Source organism: Protomyctophum parallelum (assembly GCF_964188405.1).
Source record: "Protomyctophum parallelum genome assembly, chromosome: 10".
NCBI classification, from domain to species: Eukaryota; Metazoa; Chordata; class Actinopteri; order Myctophiformes; family Myctophidae; genus Protomyctophum; species Protomyctophum parallelum.
This window is the reverse complement of record NC_139704.1, coordinates 46,382,475-46,403,323: the sequence shown is the minus strand read 5'-3', so window position 1 is coordinate 46,403,323 and position 20,849 is coordinate 46,382,475. Positions and strand designations below refer to the sequence as shown.

General features: G+C 46.1%; 2 protein-coding genes across 2 annotated transcripts; both read right to left on the bottom strand.

The window, feature by feature from the left end:
- Window positions 1–7,152: 7,152 nt before the first annotated feature.
- LOC310865864 (DNA-directed RNA polymerase I subunit RPA2-like) lies at window positions 7,153–8,783 on the bottom strand (the record flags this gene model as incomplete). The annotated part of the gene is made up of 3 exons (XM_083775072.1): window positions 7,153–7,218; window positions 7,383–8,277; window positions 8,746–8,783. The coding sequence occupies 2 exons, from the start codon at window positions 8,781–8,783 to the stop codon at window positions 7,395–7,397; spliced, it is 921 nt and encodes a 306-aa protein (XP_083631198.1). The 3' UTR covers window positions 7,153–7,218; window positions 7,383–7,394.
- A 4,318-nt stretch (window positions 8,784–13,101) lies between these two features.
- Window positions 13,102–20,611, bottom strand: LOC310865863 (DNA-directed RNA polymerase I subunit RPA2-like; the record flags this gene model as incomplete). Its single annotated transcript, XM_083775071.1, has 2 exons — window positions 13,102–14,057; window positions 20,322–20,611. 2 exons carry the CDS (start codon window positions 20,609–20,611, stop codon window positions 13,175–13,177), a joined length of 1,173 nt encoding a protein of 390 aa, XP_083631197.1. The 3' UTR covers window positions 13,102–13,174.
- Between the last annotated feature and the right edge of the window lie 238 nt (window positions 20,612–20,849).

The following is a 20,849-nucleotide window of genomic DNA, read 5'->3' as shown; positions in this document are numbered from 1 at the left end:
GACAAGTTGGACGGTATAGTTCTACCACCACTCTGATCTGGAAGAAGGACTCTGGTCTGTTCAGTAACATCGGCAACGCCTACAATCCATCTACAGGTGATTAAACTACAATCCATCCATGTACACACATGTACTTAAAGTACTACAAGTAAAAAGTAGAAATGTTCCATTTCATGTTTTCAAATGTATAAAGATTTTTTGAAAATAGCTCACAATGCGTCGATGTGACAGATTGTGAGCTTGTAGATCGGCTATTTTCAAATGGCTGAAATGCATTAAAGGCTGAAGTGGTTACTGTATGTTTTGTAGTAATAATCTAAATCTACAAAGTAACTACTAACTAAAGTTGTCAAATACATTTAGTGGAAAAAAGTACTAATAAGTAATATTTGGATCTGAGTCAAAGTAAAAGTATTGGAAATTGTTAATACTCAAGTAAACTACAAATACCAAAATGTTTTACTCAAGTACAGTACTTAAGTAAATGTACTTAGTTACTTTCCACCACAGTGTGTTTCACATTGAAAGCAACAGTCCAGAGGAGATGAGGAAAGTAACCTCTTAACTCAAACAACTTGTAGATCTGACTTTTTAAATTAAGGTTTTTATTTTTATAACTGTATTTTTAATTTCTATTAATGTAATGTGTCTCTCATCCTGTGTTCTCAGGGGTATTCTCTGCGCCGGTCAGAGGACTCTATCACTTCACATATGCTGCACTTAACGCGTGGTCATCAGAGTGGTTCTGTGTCAACATGTATAAGAATGAGCAGAGACTCTTACATAACTGTGGATACAATAGTGGAGGTAATGAACAGATATCTAATGGAATGATGGTAGAGCTGGAGGTGGGAGACACTGTTGACATGCGTTTACGTCATGGGCACAGGCTCTATGACGACTCATCGAACCGCTCTGTGTTCAATGGTGTTCTGCTCTATGCTATGTAACACTGTCTGCTACTGGTACCATTACTTTATACAGTGTTCTGGTCTATAAAGGACGAGCTATAAGTCCAGTTGACATCTTTAAGAGTCTCCTGTCTAGATTATAATGACCACAGGATTTGTTAAGATTTCAATTCAGACAATGGGTTTTTAATTTAATTTAATTAGTGAATGGGAATTTAAATTTGCATTATATTTTGTTCTGCATGATATCATTTCTAATAATTTATCCAGATAGATGACCATTTGCAGGCAGCATGTCATTTCTTATGGTATCAACTTTACTTATGAAATAATTGTCGAAATAATCAGCACATTCTTGGGGCTTGGTGATGAAGCGTTGACCTGATCAATAAATGTTTTGCTCATTTTATCTCTACTCATGATTTGAGAGAGAATACTCCATCGTTTTTTTTACCATCATGTAAAATTTCTACAATTCTAGATAGTTTAGGTGTTCACTTTGTCTCTTAACCCATTCTGACCTGAGATCAGATTAAAAAAATGTCAGTCGTTCTTCGATTTTTCAAAAATAGCAGACCTACAAGCTCGTAGCGCGCCACTCTGTGGCGCGCTATGAGCTTGTAGATCTGCTATTTTTCAATAGCTAAAGCATAACATGATGCTAACACCAGAATGGGTTCCCGTTCAGAATGGGTTAAAGAGCGATATGCTAGCCAGTCCTCTGATCTACCTGAATCTACAGAAACTATTTTACTTTCATCAAGCTTCTCAGCGTTGTCAGCTTTTCATCTATTTATCTATTTTCAATATGCTTGGAAAGATAATCTGAAATAAAATCAGAAAGTTTAAATTGTGTTGAAACATTGTAACAATACACATCTTCTCTCATGGGGTCTATGCTGTCACAGACGGGGGTCCACAGACAAATAGATCATTTTGGGGTCTATGCTGTCACAGACGGGGGTCCACAGACAAATAGATCATTTTGGGGTCTATGCTGTCACAGACGGGGGTCCACAGACAAATAGATCATTTTGGGGTCTATGCTGTCACAGACGGGGGTCCACAGACAAATAGATCATTTTGGGGTCTATGCTGTCACAGACGGGGGTCCACAGACAAATAGATAATTTTGGGGTCCTTGACATGAACATGTTTGAGAAGCATTACGTTAAAGAGCCTCCATAATGTTCATATCCTTTTAGACCAAGTGTATATTGTACTGCAGGCTGTTTGCATTTCTGTCAAATAGTTTTCAACCAATCAAATAAATGAGAAAAGGGCATGTTGTGAGCTTTTACTGTAGTTCTGCTACTTTGACTAATGTTGTTAATTCTGAGCATTTTCCCTCCAGATAATGACATGCCATTGCTACATACACATACATACATACACATCACTGGCACTCACTTTGTTTTGCTTGAACATTGCTTGAACAGTCAACAAACTGAACTGTGGGCCAATGCTGCCACCTGCTGGCTCATAACAGAAGTAACAGTTCTACTGTAAAAGGGTTGACAGGGTCGTCAGCTACAATTTACAATGGAGTCATTTATCAGACGCTCTGAATCCAGAGAGACTTACAGTAAGGTTCAACACATGGTAATACATCACATACATAAAGATTAGTCATCAATAATCATAAGTAAGCTAAGAACCTAACATCTGTCTAACAGTAGAATATTAAACTATGGTACAGTAACACCAAAGAGTGCTATTTCTACATAAACATGCTATCTACTCTCTAACAGGAGTATAAAGCATGTAAACACACATCAGTGAATGTGTGAAACACTTCTGAATGACTGAACCCACAGAAGCTACCGGAGCACATCCTTCAGAGAATTAATTAATTAGGTGCAAAGACAGTTTGTTATAATGACAAACATTTATAAAACGTGAAATAATTGTACAGTACTACTCAACCCCATCCCCAAAGGCAGTCTCCAAGTAAGGTCAATATAGGAGGCTAATAGTTAAACAAAAGGTGGAATAATTGTCCTACAGTACTACCCAACTGCATCCCCAAAGGCAGTCTCTTACTTGGTCAATAGTAGGCTAGGCCTAATAGTTACATTTAACAAGAAATTCTTGAACACAAATAAAGTAGATAATGTGCACAAACTTGGGGAAACTCGACAACAATTGTTTCAGGGGGATATTATGAACACAAAAAGCAGTTAATGTGCAACCAAGCTGTATAATAACATCTATCTATAATATGTTGGTACTTTATACACCTTGATAAGGAATGTCTCTTCCAGACTCACTGTGTTTGAATGGCTGCACAACCCACTTCTACAATGGTCACTTCTCTAATATGTCAACAACAACATCTGATGTAGGCCTATTAGTTGTCTCTCACACACACGCACGCACACGCACACGCACACGCGCACACACACACACGTACTTGTGTTGGATCTTACAGAACCTTGCATTAGAAATTAAAGAGTCCAATGGGCTCAGAGGCGGTCAATGACACACGTTTGAACAGCACATTCTGCACGGCGGCAGAAGCAATGAACAATAATGTGTGTCTTACTTACCTGGGATAAAGTTCCTTCCCTTTCCCCATGAATTAATCCAACAGGGTAATTAGTTTATTAAATGAGTTTGTAACGCGCTCTAGCTACAGCTAAACATTTGAATAGAGGTGCAACCTTCAATAGGTTCCTGTGTTACGCAGTACCTGTTACAAAGGTTCCTACTCCCTAAACTACAGAGTCAGACCCAAACACCTTTTTCAACATAACCCATCAAAAACAAATATTCCTCCTCCCCACCACCACCACCAGGTGGGGCTGCAGCGCCCTCAGCACCCCACACAGGTGTTTATTGATAGCCTACTTCAGTGGTTCTAATCTTAAATTAAAGTGTTGTCCGGGGACCCCCGGGCCAGGGGTCCTTTGGGAGGTTACAGGGGGTCCCCGGGCCAGGGGTCCCTTGGGAGGTTACAGGGGGTCCCCGGGCCAGGGGTCCCTTGGGAGGTTACAGGGGGTCCCCGGGCCAGGGGTCCCTTGGGAGGTTACAGGGGGTCCCCGGGCCAGGGGTCCTTTGGGAGGTTACAGGGGGTCCCCGGGCCAGGGGTCCCGTTGGGAGGTTACAGGGGGTCCCCGGGCCAGGGGTCCCGTTGGGAGGTTACAGGGGGTCCCCGGGCCAGGGGTCCTTTGGGAGGTTACAGGGGGTCCCCGGGCCAGGGGTCCCGTTGGGAGGTTACAGGGGGTCCCCGGGCCAGGGGTCCCGTTGGGAGGTTACAGGGGGTCCCCAGCAGAATGAGTTAATATAGCCTCACAATCAGTTTAACCACTTTATCCATAATAATAATAATAATAAACTTTATTTATAGAGCACCTTTCATGACACGAGTGCAGCGCAAAGTGCTTTACAAGACAAAGTATAAAAAATATCAAACAACATAACAATCAAGGCATAATCAGTACAAGAAATGCAAAAAATAAAATAAAACACCAAACGACATAAAAATGCATATAAAGACAAAGAAAATAGATGTGAAGATAAAGTCACAGTGCAACACTTTGTGCCATACACAGTGTGCTCCAAATGTCAGGGGAGGCGTAAACAGTGTAGACCACTCCACTATTATTTCACAGCTTTTTAAGTAGCCTATAAATACTTTGTTTATTTCCATAGAGACATTTAAAACGTTATAATCTCATGTGTTTTATGATGCTATATATCCCTGAATCACACACTGGACTGATTAAAGAAACAGCTTGTGTGTTCAGCATGTGCTCTGTCTTCATGCACAGAGTACAGCTCAGCTCACTGACATGACTCTGTCTTCATGTCCAGAGTACAGTTCAGCTCACTGACATGACTCTGTCTTCATGTCCAGAGTACAGCTCAGCTCACTGACATGACTCTGTCTTCATGTCCAGAGTACAGTTCAGCTCACTGACATGACTCTGTCTTCATGTCCAGAGTACAGTTCAGCTCACTGACATGACTCTGTCTTCATGTCCAGAGTACAGTTCAGCTCACTGACATGACTCTGTCTTCATGTCCAGAGTACAGCTCAGCTCAGCTCACTGACATGACTCTGTCTTCATGTCCAGAGTACAGCTCAGCTCACTGACATGACTCTGTCTTCATGCCCAGAGTACAGCACAGCATATAATTAAGCAATATTACACGAGAGGGTGTTGTTTAACGTGATTATTGCCACGACAGGGATGCGGTCAGGAACGAGACGAAGTCGAGTTCCGCAAGCATCACTGAAGTGGCAATAATCACGTTAAACAACACCCTTGAGTGTAATATTGCAATTCTACAACAGTTACCCTTAAAACAAAGAAAATCGCTGAAAAAATATATTTTTTTAATGACAGATGTAGTCACTACGACCACAAATGTCCAAAGAAACTAGCTAGCCTAGCCACCGAGTTTGCTAGCGCTCTGGGAAAACAGAGCGGCTGAATTCTTTGTTTTGATTAGGTGGTGAACAGTAGTGGTTTGATCAACGGCTAGAAACCGTTTCAACCAATCAGATTGCTTCCTCTTAACGACCTGTTGTAGAATGGTTATTTTACTATATATAGAAAATCATATATTGTTCATGTGTTCTGGTCTATGCTCTGTAACACTGTCTGGTACTGGTACCATTACTTTATACAGTGTTCTGGTCTATTCTATGTAACACTGTCTGGTAATGGTACCATTACTTTATACAGTGTTCTGCTCTATTCTATGTAACACTGTCTGCTACTGGTACCATTACTTTATACAGTGTTCTGGTCTATTCTATGTAACACTGTCTGGTAATGGTACCATTACTTTATACAGTGTTCTGGTCTATATAGGCTGAACTCTTTAAGAGTCTCCTGTCTAGATTATCATGATGTTTGTCAGATTTTAATTCAGACAATGGCTTTTTAATTTCAGATACATTGGTGAATAAAAATTCAAATTTGCATTATAATTTGTTTGTACAAAATAGAAACATGTACAGTATGGAACAGGCCTGGACTGGCCTCTTGATACTTGCCATATGTCCGGTGGGTCACCCAAAAAAACATTTATTATTGTGTTCTATTATTGTGACAAAAAGCCCACACCGCCCCAGCCCTATAGAGCGTCGCAGTCCCTCCCCCTTTCAGAACGACGAGTGGCCCAGAAAATGATTCTCCATAGGCTTTTCAAAACGTATTTATTTAAAGACCTTTTAAGCGTCGTACGAAGCCAACTCTTGTCGTGACAAATCATGACCACACACACAATATTTTGGACCAAACAAATAATTACAAAGAAGAAAAACAACAAAAAAAGTGTTGTAACCTGTCTTTTTTTCTACTTTCTAATTATTTGTTCGGCCCGAAAAATTGTGTTTATTGTCATGATTTGTCACGACAAGAGTTGGCTTTGTTTGACTAAATTGGAGTGCCTTTTCTATCTCATGTTGACCGCCTTACACTTCCACTTGTGCCCCCGATTAAACCTGAATAACTGTCGCCTGACTGGCCAACCTGTCTTGTCTGGATGATGTTTGTGACCATGATCTGCTATGTATATTGACTATATTGGAGTTTTTTATATATTTTATATATTGTTTTTATTGTTTTGTTGGGTTTTGAATGTTCTTTGATTTTCTTGATTTGGAGTTTGTGTTTTGTTGTTGTGTGTGTTTTAGTTTTTTGTATTTGTCACTCTGTTTTTATTTCTCAATTTACTTCTATATTTGTAAAATAATAATGAATAAACAGAACATAAAAAAAGAAAAAAAAAGAGTTGGCTTGGTCCGCGGTGTAAACGTCTTTAAATAAATACTTTCTGAAAAGTCTATGAGGAAAATGAACGGGGATTTATTTTCCGGGTCTCTCGAGGGGGCGGGACTTAGAGCCAAGCAACATACGGTAGATGTGTTCCCCCACCTGACGTTTCTCCTACCGCTACAGATGGGATAGTTATATTGTATCAACATACTCTGCCACACAGATTGGTTAAAATAAACTTTTATTCATTAAAGCAAGTCCCAGATTTCAGCCTTAAACAAACTTAAGCTGCCTGTTCCAGTACAAAATGACATCAGGTTGTTTGTTCAGCCTTGCTAATGAAGTTCTAACATTTTGCATACATAAAAAATGGAAAATATTTCCAGAACCCATTTTGGGCGGGAACCACTTTTGGTGTTAGCATTATGTTATGCTTTAGCCATTGAAAAATAGCAGCGCCATTGATGGCGGTGGCGCTACGAGTTTAGAATCAGATCTCGGGTCAGAATGGGACAATAGAACATTCTGGGATGCATAAAGGGAGCATCATCATTCATTTCACGTCTAATTTGACTCTGACATTCATTCATTTCACATCTAATTTGACTCTGATATTCATTCATTTCACGTCTAATTTGACTCTGACATTCATTCATTTCACATCTAATTTGACTCTGACATTCATTCATTTCACATCTAATTTGACTCTGACATTCATTCATTTCACATCTAATTTGACTCTGATATTCATTCATTTCACGTCTAATTTGACTTTGATATTCATGGCGGAGAGCTCGGCCACAAAGTATCTGAAGACGTACGGCACAGACACGGTGTCGATGGAGTCGCTCTTCCCACACAGCGTGCAGACGGTCTTGCGGTGACACGTGGCCGACCAGGAGGGCGGCGGCTTCTCCAGCAGCGGGGACAGCAGGCTGCCGCAGTCCACGCACACCTGGGCCACCGAGCGGTCCGAGCAGTTGAAGAGGCGGTCGTGGAGCAGGAAGGACGTGCCGTGGGCCAGCAGCGCGTCCCGCTCCATCTCCCCGAAGCGGATCCCCCCCTGGATGTTCCTCCCTCCCACCGGCTGGTTGGTCACCCGGTCGCGGGCGCCCGTGGTCCTCACCTGGAACTTGTCGGAGACCATGTGACGCAGCCGCTGGTAGTAGACGACGCCGATGAAGATGTCCGCCTCCATCTCCAGGCCGCTCAGGCCGCTGTAGAGCCGCTCCGTGCCGTAGAAGTTGTAGCCCGCCGCCTGCAGCATGGCGCCGAAGTGTTCCAGCGCGGAGCTCTCTTCGGAGAAGGTGAAGGGCGTGGCGTCGTGGCTCAGCCCGTGGAGGGAGGCCGACTTCCCCGCCATGCTCTCGATCAGCATGCCGATGGTCATGCGGGAGGGGAAGCCATGCGGGTTGAACAGGATGTCGGGCGTCATGCCGCTCTCCGTGAAGGGCATGTCCTCCACGGGCCACAGGCGGCTCAGGATGCCCTTCTGACCGTGGCGGCTGGCGAACTTGTCCCCGATGGTGGGGTTGCGCGGCACGCGCACGGTGATGCAGACGCGCTTGAAGCGGCCGGAGCCCGAGTCGTTGCTGCAGATCTTTATGTTGTCCACGACGCACGTCTCCTGGTTCCTGAATGCAAGACAGACACACACACACAAAAAAAGCAATTTGTTGACTTTTGTTCCAACTTAAAGACTACCTTTATATGTTTAATTTAAGTTTACACTTACCACCCCTAAACCCCATTTTGTTGTGCACTTTGAGGTAGGAAGGTGCAAGACCATTGAGAGCTTTATAAACAAGTAAGATCATTTTTAAATCAATCCTAAAAAACAACCGGGAGACGAAAACTAGGTACATGTTCAAGACATTCAGTGTGTAGATGCTTTGAGCACTATAAAAATGCAATTCATTATTATTATTAGACAAATGATCCCATTATATAATAATAAATATTATTATTATGTAGTAAGCCTTAGTGACGACCAATATGTAGAGATAACTATAATATAATATTATATAGTAAGCCTTAGTGAGCGCCAGGAATGGGTTGGGTATTGTCATGGCAACAGTGTCATGGCAACAGCATATAGGCACCTGAGCCCCAGGTGACCGGATCCTTTGTGTACCGTCATTTCCCCCTGGTTGTTTACCATTAAACGTTCGTTACTATTCCTCTCGTGTCTGTGGCTCCTTTGGATATATCCCTGTGCCTAAACTGGCGTGGTGGCAGCGGCGATCGGACTTACGTCTCGCACCGAAAGAGGATCGTATACCATGTGAAGAGAAAGCCGCACTGTGGATATACTTCTACCGTCGGAACGCGAGAGGATCATTATGGCAACGTCACACAGAGCGCCTAAACAATGGTGCTTGACGAAGATAGAGAACGTGAACTCGTTTGAAAACTGGCGACAGAATCTCCTGTATACGCTGTTACTTGACAGCGAGTTCGCTCCGTTCCTTGTTGACGGCGCAGTATGGGAGAAGAAAACTAGAGCGTCACCACACAGAGGCTTCACTGACGACGAGGATGACGTAGCCCGCCCGCAGCGCCGCACAAAGGAACAAAAAGTGAGCATGTTGGAATTGATGCTGGGGCAAATAGCCAATTACTGCCCTGTCATTTCACGTCAATTAATTAGTTTATTAAATGAGTTTGTAACGCGCTCTAGCTACAGCTAAACATTTGAATAGAGGTGCAACCTTCAATAGGTTCCTGTGTTACGCAGTACCTGTTACAAAGGTTCCTACTCCCTAAACTACAGAGTCAGACCCAAACACCTTTTTCAACATAACCCATCAAAAACAAATATTCCTCCTCCCCACCACCACCACCAGGTGGGGCTGCAGCGCCCTCAGCACCCCACACAGGTGTTTATTGATAGCCTACTTCAGTGGTTCTAATCTTAAATTAAAGTGTTGTCCGGGGACCCCCGGGCCAGGGGTCCTTTGGGAGGTTACAGGGGGTCCCCGGGCCAGGGGTCCCTTGGGAGGTTACAGGGGGTCCCCGGGCCAGGGGTCCCTTGGGAGGTTACAGGGGGTCCCCGGGCCAGGGGTCCCTTGGGAGGTTACAGGGGGTCCCCGGGCCAGGGGTCCTTTGGGAGGTTACAGGGGGTCCCCGGGCCAGGGGTCCCGTTGGGAGGTTACAGGGGGTCCCCGGGCCAGGGGTCCCGTTGGGAGGTTACAGGGGGTCCCCGGGCCAGGGGTCCTTTGGGAGGTTACAGGGGGTCCCCGGGCCAGGGGTCCCGTTGGGAGGTTACAGGGGGTCCCCGGGCCAGGGGTCCCGTTGGGAGGTTACAGGGGGTCCCCAGCAGAATGAGTTAATATAGCCTCACAATCAGTTTAACCACTTTATCCATAATAATAATAATAATAAACTTTATTTATAGAGCACCTTTCATGACACGAGTGCAGCGCAAAGTGCTTTACAAGACAAAGTATAAAAAATATCAAACAACATAACAATCAAGGCATAATCAGTACAAGAAATGCAAAAAATAAAATAAAACACCAAACGACATAAAAATGCATATAAAGACAAAGAAAATAGATGTGAAGATAAAGTCACAGTGCAACACTTTGTGCCATACACAGTGTGCTCCAAATGTCAGGGGAGGCGTAAACAGTGTAGACCACTCCACTATTATTTCACAGCTTTTTAAGTAGCCTATAAATACTTTGTTTATTTCCATAGAGACATTTAAAACGTTATAATCTCATGTGTTTTATGATGCTATATATCCCTGAATCACACACTGGACTGATTAAAGAAACAGCTTGTGTGTTCAGCATGTGCTCTGTCTTCATGCACAGAGTACAGCTCAGCTCACTGACATGACTCTGTCTTCATGTCCAGAGTACAGTTCAGCTCACTGACATGACTCTGTCTTCATGTCCAGAGTACAGCTCAGCTCACTGACATGACTCTGTCTTCATGTCCAGAGTACAGTTCAGCTCACTGACATGACTCTGTCTTCATGTCCAGAGTACAGTTCAGCTCACTGACATGACTCTGTCTTCATGTCCAGAGTACAGTTCAGCTCACTGACATGACTCTGTCTTCATGTCCAGAGTACAGCTCAGCTCAGCTCACTGACATGACTCTGTCTTCATGTCCAGAGTACAGCTCAGCTCACTGACATGACTCTGTCTTCATGCCCAGAGTACAGCACAGCATATAATTAAGCAATATTACACGAGAGGGTGTTGTTTAACGTGATTATTGCCACGACAGGGATGCGGTCAGGAACGAGACGAAGTCGAGTTCCGCAAGCATCACTGAAGTGGCAATAATCACGTTAAACAACACCCTTGAGTGTAATATTGCAATTCTACAACAGTTACCCTTAAAACAAAGAAAATCGCTGAAAAAATATATTTTTTTAATGACAGATGTAGTCACTACGACCACAAATGTCCAAAGAAACTAGCTAGCCTAGCCACCGAGTTTGCTAGCGCTCTGGGAAAACAGAGCGGCTGAATTCTTTGTTTTGATTAGGTGGTGAACAGTAGTGGTTTGATCAACGGCTAGAAACCGTTTCAACCAATCAGATTGCTTCCTCTTAACGACCTGTTGTAGAATGGTTATTTTACTATATATAGAAAATCATATATTGTTCATGTGTTCTGGTCTATGCTCTGTAACACTGTCTGGTACTGGTACCATTACTTTATACAGTGTTCTGGTCTATTCTATGTAACACTGTCTGGTAATGGTACCATTACTTTATACAGTGTTCTGCTCTATTCTATGTAACACTGTCTGCTACTGGTACCATTACTTTATACAGTGTTCTGGTCTATTCTATGTAACACTGTCTGGTAATGGTACCATTACTTTATACAGTGTTCTGGTCTATATAGGCTGAACTCTTTAAGAGTCTCCTGTCTAGATTATCATGATGTTTGTCAGATTTTAATTCAGACAATGGCTTTTTAATTTCAGATACATTGGTGAATAAAAATTCAAATTTGCATTATAATTTGTTTGTACAAAATAGAAACATGTACAGTATGGAACAGGCCTGGACTGGCCTCTTGATACTTGCCATATGTCCGGTGGGTCACCCAAAAAAACATTTATTATTGTGTTCTATTATTGTGACAAAAAGCCCACACCGCCCCAGCCCTATAGAGCGTCGCAGTCCCTCCCCCTTTCAGAACGACGAGTGGCCCAGAAAATGATTCTCCATAGGCTTTTCAAAACGTATTTATTTAAAGACCTTTTAAGCGTCGTACGAAGCCAACTCTTGTCGTGACAAATCATGACCACACACACAATATTTTGGACCAAACAAATAATTACAAAGAAGAAAAACAACAAAAAAAGTGTTGTAACCTGTCTTTTTTTCTACTTTCTAATTATTTGTTCGGCCCGAAAAATTGTGTTTATTGTCATGATTTGTCACGACAAGAGTTGGCTTTGTTTGACTAAATTGGAGTGCCTTTTCTATCTCATGTTGACCGCCTTACACTTCCACTTGTGCCCCCGATTAAACCTGAATAACTGTCGCCTGACTGGCCAACCTGTCTTGTCTGGATGATGTTTGTGACCATGATCTGCTATGTATATTGACTATATTGGAGTTTTTTATATATTTTATATATTGTTTTTATTGTTTTGTTGGGTTTTGAATGTTCTTTGATTTTCTTGATTTGGAGTTTGTGTTTTGTTGTTGTGTGTGTTTTAGTTTTTTGTATTTGTCACTCTGTTTTTATTTCTCAATTTACTTCTATATTTGTAAAATAATAATGAATAAACAGAACATAAAAAAAGAAAAAAAAAGAGTTGGCTTGGTCCGCGGTGTAAACGTCTTTAAATAAATACTTTCTGAAAAGTCTATGAGGAAAATGAACGGGGATTTATTTTCCGGGTCTCTCGAGGGGGCGGGACTTAGAGCCAAGCAACATACGGTAGATGTGTTCCCCCACCTGACGTTTCTCCTACCGCTACAGATGGGATAGTTATATTGTATCAACATACTCTGCCACACAGATTGGTTAAAATAAACTTTTATTCATTAAAGCAAGTCCCAGATTTCAGCCTTAAACAAACTTAAGCTGCCTGTTCCAGTACAAAATGACATCAGGTTGTTTGTTCAGCCTTGCTAATGAAGTTCTAACATTTTGCATACATAAAAAATGGAAAATATTTCCAGAACCCATTTTGGGCGGGAACCACTTTTGGTGTTAGCATTATGTTATGCTTTAGCCATTGAAAAATAGCAGCGCCATTGATGGCGGTGGCGCTACGAGTTTAGAATCAGATCTCGGGTCAGAATGGGACAATAGAACATTCTGGGATGCATAAAGGGAGCATCATCATTCATTTCACGTCTAATTTGACTCTGACATTCATTCATTTCACATCTAATTTGACTCTGATATTCATTCATTTCACGTCTAATTTGACTCTGACATTCATTCATTTCACATCTAATTTGACTCTGACATTCATTCATTTCACATCTAATTTGACTCTGACATTCATTCATTTCACATCTAATTTGACTCTGATATTCATTCATTTCACGTCTAATTTGACTTTGATATTCATGGCGGAGAGCTCGGCCACAAAGTATCTGAAGACGTACGGCACAGACACGGTGTCGATGGAGTCGCTCTTCCCACACAGCGTGCAGACGGTCTTGCGGTGACACGTGGCCGACCAGGAGGGCGGCGGCTTCTCCAGCAGCGGGGACAGCAGGCTGCCGCAGTCCACGCACACCTGGGCCACCGAGCGGTCCGAGCAGTTGAAGAGGCGGTCGTGGAGCAGGAAGGACGTGCCGTGGGCCAGCAGCGCGTCCCGCTCCATCTCCCCGAAGCGGATCCCCCCCTGGATGTTCCTCCCTCCCACCGGCTGGTTGGTCACCCGGTCGCGGGCGCCCGTGGTCCTCACCTGGAACTTGTCGGAGACCATGTGACGCAGCCGCTGGTAGTAGACGACGCCGATGAAGATGTCCGCCTCCATCTCCAGGCCGCTCAGGCCGCTGTAGAGCCGCTCCGTGCCGTAGAAGTTGTAGCCCGCCGCCTGCAGCATGGCGCCGAAGTGTTCCAGCGCGGAGCTCTCTTCGGAGAAGGTGAAGGGCGTGGCGTCGTGGCTCAGCCCGTGGAGGGAGGCCGACTTCCCCGCCATGCTCTCGATCAGCATGCCGATGGTCATGCGGGAGGGGAAGCCATGCGGGTTGAACAGGATGTCGGGCGTCATGCCGCTCTCCGTGAAGGGCATGTCCTCCACGGGCCACAGGCGGCTCAGGATGCCCTTCTGACCGTGGCGGCTGGCGAACTTGTCCCCGATGGTGGGGTTGCGCGGCACGCGCACGGTGATGCAGACGCGCTTGAAGCGGCCGGAGCCCGAGTCGTTGCTGCAGATCTTTATGTTGTCCACGACGCACGTCTCCTGGTTCCTGAATGCAAGACAGACACACACACACAAAAAAAGCAATTTGTTGACTTTTGTTCCAACTTAAAGACTACCTTTATATGTTTAATTTAAGTTTACACTTACCACCCCTAAACCCCATTTTGTTGTGCACTTTGAGGTAGGAAGGTGCAAGACCATTGAGAGCTTTATAAACAAGTAAGATCATTTTTAAATCAATCCTAAAAAACAACCGGGAGACGAAAACTAGGTACATGTTCAAGACATTCAGTGTGTAGATGCTTTGAGCACTATAAAAATGCAATTCATTATTATTATTAGACAAATGATCCCATTATATAATAATAAATATTATTATTATGTAGTAAGCCTTAGTGACGACCAATATGTAGAGATAACTATAATATAATATTATATAGTAAGCCTTAGTGAGCGCCAGGAATGGGTTGGGTATTGTCATGGCAACAGTGTCATGGCAACAGCATATAGGCACCTGAGCCCCAGGTGACCGGATCCTTTGTGTACCGTCATTTCCCCCTGGTTGTTTACCATTAAACGTTCGTTACTATTCCTCTCGTGTCTGTGGCTCCTTTGGATATATCCCTGTGCCTAAACTGGCGTGGTGGCAGCGGCGATCGGACTTACGTCTCGCACCGAAAGAGGATCGTATACCATGTGAAGAGAAAGCCGCACTGTGGATATACTTCTACCGTCGGAACGCGAGAGGATCATTATGGCAACGTCACACAGAGCGCCTAAACAATGGTGCTTGACGAAGATAGAGAACGTGAACTCGTTTGAAAACTGGCGACAGAATCTCCTGTATACGCTGTTACTTGACAGCGAGTTCGCTCCGTTCCTTGTTGACGGCGCAGTATGGGAGAAGAAAACTAGAGCGTCACCACACAGAGGCTTCACTGACGACGAGGATGACGTAGCCCGCCCGCAGCGCCGCACAAAGGAACAAAAAGTGAGCATGTTGGAATTGATGCTGGGGCAAATAGCCAATTACTGCCCTGTCATTTCACGTCAAAGCTTCGTGAAAAATTCTACATGTATTGACAGTATATGGCAAGCTATCCGCCAGCACTATGGATTTCAGTGCACAGGAGCACATTTCATTGACTTTGCTGCTATTAAATTGGAACCCAATGAGAGACCAGAGGATTTATTCCAGCGCTTAATGGCATTTATGGAGGACAATTTGCTGCACAAAGACGCTGGTATCAGTCATATGGGAGAGGCTGTGAGAGAAGATGAGGAACTATCGCCATCACTTGAGAACTTTATTGTGCTTACGTGGCTCCGCCTACTGCATGAGGAGTTACCCAGACTGGTGAAGCAGCGATATGGCACAGAGCTACGATCACGCACGCTCGCATCCATTAAGCCAGAGGTTTCACAGGCCCTTGATTCCCTGTTAGATGAGCTACAGGCATCAGTGGATGCAAGGGTTATGCGCACAGCTGTTGCTGGATTTTCCAGGTCTAGTTCTAGATTTTCTAGCTCTAGATTTCCCAAGCCAAAACAGACAAACTATGTGCCGAGGAGGAGGGTGTGCCCCCTTTGCAAGGAGGCCAGAAGGCCTGATGAACATTTTCTGAGTAAGTGCCCATTCCTGCCCCCAGAGGACAAAAAGTTCATGGTAAAGACACGGCAGGTCACGGGTGAGCATAGCGAGTCTGAAGAAGAATCAGACAACTTCACGGGTGAAGAGATGACTGCAGCCAGTGTAGTTCAGCGTGTGGACATCAAGTCATCACCATATCTCGACACGTTTCATGGCCATCTAGCCGTAAGACTCACGATTGACAGCGGCGCAACAGGAAATATGATGAAGGCATCATGCGCCACGAGACTGGGCGTGACCATAACAAAGACCACGCAGTCGGCCCATCAGGCCGACGGCTCCTCCCCTTTGAAGGTATTGGGGGAGATAAGAACATGCTTTCAGAGGGATGGCCACAACCTCTACTTTGAAGGCCTCGTTGTGGAAAACCTGGATTCAGACATCTTGGCCGGGATCCCGTTCATGGTGAGGAACGACATCTCGATTAGGCCGGCCAAACATCAGGTGTGCGTGGGGGAGAAAACCTACTATTACGGCGCGCAGCACAAGAGTGACAGACATGCTGTGCGGCGCGCACATGTACTACGCGCACCAGACAAGGCCACAGTGTGGCCTGGGAAGTACATCGAGCTAGATTTGCCAGCCGACCTGTGTGACGTGGATGGCGAGTTGGCCATTGAACCACATGAACACCAATGGCTTGCCCCAGTGTTGCTGCAAGGCGTGGCAGGGAAGATTCGAGTCCCTAACTTCACCAGGGAACCACAGCTGATCCAGAGACACGACCATGTATGCCGTGTCAGAGCTACGTTTGCTCCATCATGTGAAGATGTGTCACCTATAGCTGAAACTCGCAAGCCTGGTCCTGGGTCCAGGTCTGTCCCCTTTTCTGATGGTGTGGCATTGGACCCAGACAACATCATGCCTCCTGCCACTAGAGACAAGTTTTGTGCACTGCACACGGAGTATGATGACGTGTTTGACCCACAGTTCAAAGGATACAATGGTGCAGTGGGACCGTTTCAAGCCAAAGTGAACATGGGACCTGTACAACCCCCACAGCGGAAGGGCAGGGTCCCACAATATTCCAGGAATCAGCTACAGGAGCTCCAGGCTCAGTTTGACACGTTAGAGCAGATGGGTGTCTTCAGAAAGCCTGAGGATATTGGTGCTGCAGTTGAGTATGTCAACCCCTCATTTCTGGTTAAGAAAGCAGGAGGTGGCTCTCGCCTCGTCACTGCATTTGCGGACGTTGGTCGGTACAGCAAACCTCAGCCGTCCCTGATGCCCGACGTTGACTCTACATTACGGTTGATAGCTCAGTGGAAGTACATTATTGCCACTGACCTCACCAAAGCCTTTTACCAAATCCCCTTATCAAAGGACTCATGGAAGTACTGCGGAGTCGTTACACCGTTTAGAGGTGTTCGGGTCTATGTGCGTAGCGCCATGGGCATGCCAGGGTCCGAGACGGCATTGGAGGAGCTGACATGCAGGGTGTTTGGAGACCTTCTTGAGCAAGGCCTCTTAGCCAAAGTTGCAGACGACATGTACTGTGGCGCAGAAACGCTGGATGAACTGTTAGCTGTCTGGAGGAGGGTGCTGTCAGCCCTACAGCATTGTGGATTGAAACTGTCTGCCACCAAGACCACCGTAGCGCCCATACAGACTTCCATTCTAGGGTGGGTGTGGCGTCAAGGTACCATCCAAGCCACACCCCACCGTGTGTCGGCACTAGCTGCGTGCCCGCCCCCAAAGACTGTGACTGAAATGCGATCATTCATTGGGGCGTACAAGGTGTTGGCTCGCGTACTTAAAAACTGTGCCACCACACTCGCCCCACTGGATGACGCGATCGCTGGTAGAGAATCAAAAGACGTGATCCAGTGGTCAGACGAGCTGCTGTGCGCGTTCAGCAAATCCCAGAGAGCCCTATCTTTGAACCATGCCGTCACATTGCCACGACCGGCTGACCAGCTATGGATTGTCACGGACGGCGCGGTCAGGGATCCGGGTCTGGCTGCGACGCTGTACATCACCTGTAAGGACACCGTGAAAATTGCAGGATACTTTAGCGCCAAGTTGCGCAAAAACCAGTCGACATGGCTGCCCTGTGAGGTTGAGGCTTTGTCCATAGCAGCAGCAGTGAAGCACTTCGCTCCCTACATCATTCAGTCGTCTCAGAAGACATGCGTGCTGACAGACAGCAAACCATGTGTCCAGGCCTTCGAGAAACTGTGTAAGGGAGAGTTCTCAGCAAGCCCTCGTGTTACTTCGTTCCTGTCGACAGCCAGCCGGTACCAGGTGCTTGTCCGGCATGTGGCAGGTGCATCCATCTTACCGTCTGACTTTGCTAGCCGCAATGCACCGGAGTGTGACAACCCGACATGTCAGATATGTACATTCGTTCAGGTGGCTGCTGAGTCTGTTGTGCGCCAGGTCAGCACGGGGGACATTATGAGAGGAGCCCAGAAAATGCCGTTTACATCTAGGTCAGCGTGGCTGGCTATACAGGCTGAGTGTTCGGATCTCAGGCGTACGGGTGCTCATCTTCGACAGGGCACACGACCGTCGAAGAAACTGACGAATGTGCGCGACGTGAAGCGCTACTTGAGCGTCGCCACGTTGTCCCGGGATGGTCTCCTGGTCGTCCGGCGCCACACCCCACTCGCGGCATCAACTGAGTGCATTGTGGTGCCTAGGGCTGCGCTGGATGGCCTACTCACTTCTCTTCACATCAAACTTGACCATCCGTCCACCCACCAGTTGAGAACAGTCGTACAGCGGTACTTCTATGCCTTGGACATGGATGCGTCTGTTCAACGCGTCGCTGACGGATGTCACCAGTGTGCATCCTTGAGAAAAGCCCCTGCAGTCATGCAGGACCAGTCAACGAGTGACCCTCCCGAGGTCGTTGGGGCAGCCTTTGCAGCTGATGTGTTCAGACGGGAACGCCAGTTCATTCTCGTTGTTCGAGAGTGCGTAACGTCATTCACGCTGACATCCATCATTGAGAACGAACGCGCAGAGACACTCAGAGACGCTTTACTTCGCCTGTGCGTAGGTGTGTGTCCACTCGATGGGCCCTTCGCAGTGATTAGAACTGACCCAGCACCAGGATTCGCTGCGTTGGAAGGAGATGAGGTGCTCGCGAAACACAGGCTGGTCGTGGAGGTGGGCAGGGTCAAGAACGTCAACAAGAACCCGGTGGCTGAGAGAGCTATTCAAGAACTGCAAGGGGAGATCTTGCGCATGGAGCCAAATTGCAAAGTCGTTACCCCTCTGCTGCTCTCTGTCTCCACAGCCCGCTTGAACAGCCGTGTCAGGTCACGTGGGTTGGCTGCCCGTGAGATGTTATATCAGCGGGATCAGTTTTCCCATCAGCAGTTACCCGTCGACGACCAGGCTCTCATTAGAGAGCAGCAGTCACAACGGGTTGCCAACCACCCGTACAGCATGAGAGCAAAGACACCGTCCGGTCGAGTAGCTACGCCAGTATCTCTCCAGCCGGGAGACCTGGTGTACCTATATGGAGATCGGAACAAGTCGAGAGCCCGTGACAGATACCTGGTTGTCAGCACTGATGGAGCGTGGTGCAACATCCAGAAGTTCACAGGCAACCAACTGCGTCGGACCTCGTACAGAGTCAGAGTGAGTGATTGCTACAAGGTGGTGGGCCCTGCAGTCACAGGCCCAGTGGACACGGACCTGTCATCCGATGAGGATCCAGAGGAATCGTTCCCACAAGGCCCTGATACACCACCAGCGATTTCGGAGCCTCCGTTGTCACCCCTGTGTCCCCGTAGTGACGTCTCAGACAGTGCGGAGCGGACGGATGAGACGGTGTCTCCTCCTGAGTCACCCGGGCCCGGGGTGAGACCTGAGGAGGCGGTCAGACCAGCGAGTGGCCCAGCTGCGGGGCCTCGCCGATCAGGGCGTGAACGCCGCCAACCAGACAGACTTCAGCTCTTTTTCTAATGTGTATTTTGTGGGGTGTAGATGCACAGTGTGTGGGGTGTATAGGGGTGTGCATTTAAAAAGAAAAAAAAAAAGGAAAAAGGGTGGCGCCAGGAATGGGTTGGGTATTGTCATGGCAACAGTGTCATGGCAACAGCATATAGGCACCTGAGCCCCAGGTGACCGGATCCTTTGTGTACCGTCATTTCCCCCTGGTTGTTTACCATTAAACGTTCGTTACTATTCCTCTCGTGTCTGTGGCTCCTTTGGATATATCCCTGTGCCTAAACTGGCGGAGGACCGATATGTGGAGATAACTCAGAAACAAAATGAACAAAACTGATGCAATAAATAGACAGTGCACAACATGCAATTCAGCACTTTAGCCCATTCTGTACAGGAACCCCTTTTGGTGTTTTAAGCATTATGTTATACTTTAGCTGTTGAAAAATAGCAGATCTATCTACAAGCTACTAGCTACGAGCTTGTAGGTCTGCTATTTTTCAAAAATCGTTATAATGTGCCGCAATTCTTTGAATATATATTCTTTCAGCACACGAACATTTTCAACTCAAATCTTTGCTTCTTGGGGGGGGGGGGGTCCCTGGAACAACATATGTTCAGATGGGGGTCGGTGGCCAATTACATATATTTTTGGGGGTCCTTGACATGAAAATGTTTGAGAACCACCGACACATAGAAACATAGGGTTTAGAAGACAGTTTTGTAGAATCGTCCTGAGGTCTAAATGGGTTGACTTACTTATAGCTGATGACATGGCTCTGGCCAGTATTGAGGTTGATGTAACTGTAGAAGGGATCTCCGTACTGTATCACAGCCCCGATGGGGGGCAGTCCATCGGCGTCCAGTTTGCCGTTCACCTTGGGATCGTCCGCTTTGGCCCCAAACACCACGCCGTCGTCTCCCTTCACCTTGTCACTCAGGTCCACCAGCTCCGTCTTGTAGACCGAGCCGTGGGCGAAGCCCCTCTCCCACGACGACTTGTTCACAATCTGAGCCAATGAGATTATCGTTAACACCCCGAGCGCCATGAACGGAGTTCTCCGTCCTGTCGAATAGTAACGCCACGGCGCTCAGCACGGAGATTAATCACAGGACGGAGATTAATCACAGGACAGGAGATTTATCGATATCAAAACCGAGCGCGTCGCTCCACAGGCTGGGAGCGCCTGTTGGGTCAACATTCAATGTCATTTCCGGTTGGGACGTCATCCAAAATGTTCCGCCCGATTTTAGCGGATCAGATCGTGAAAAACGTGAACGTGAATA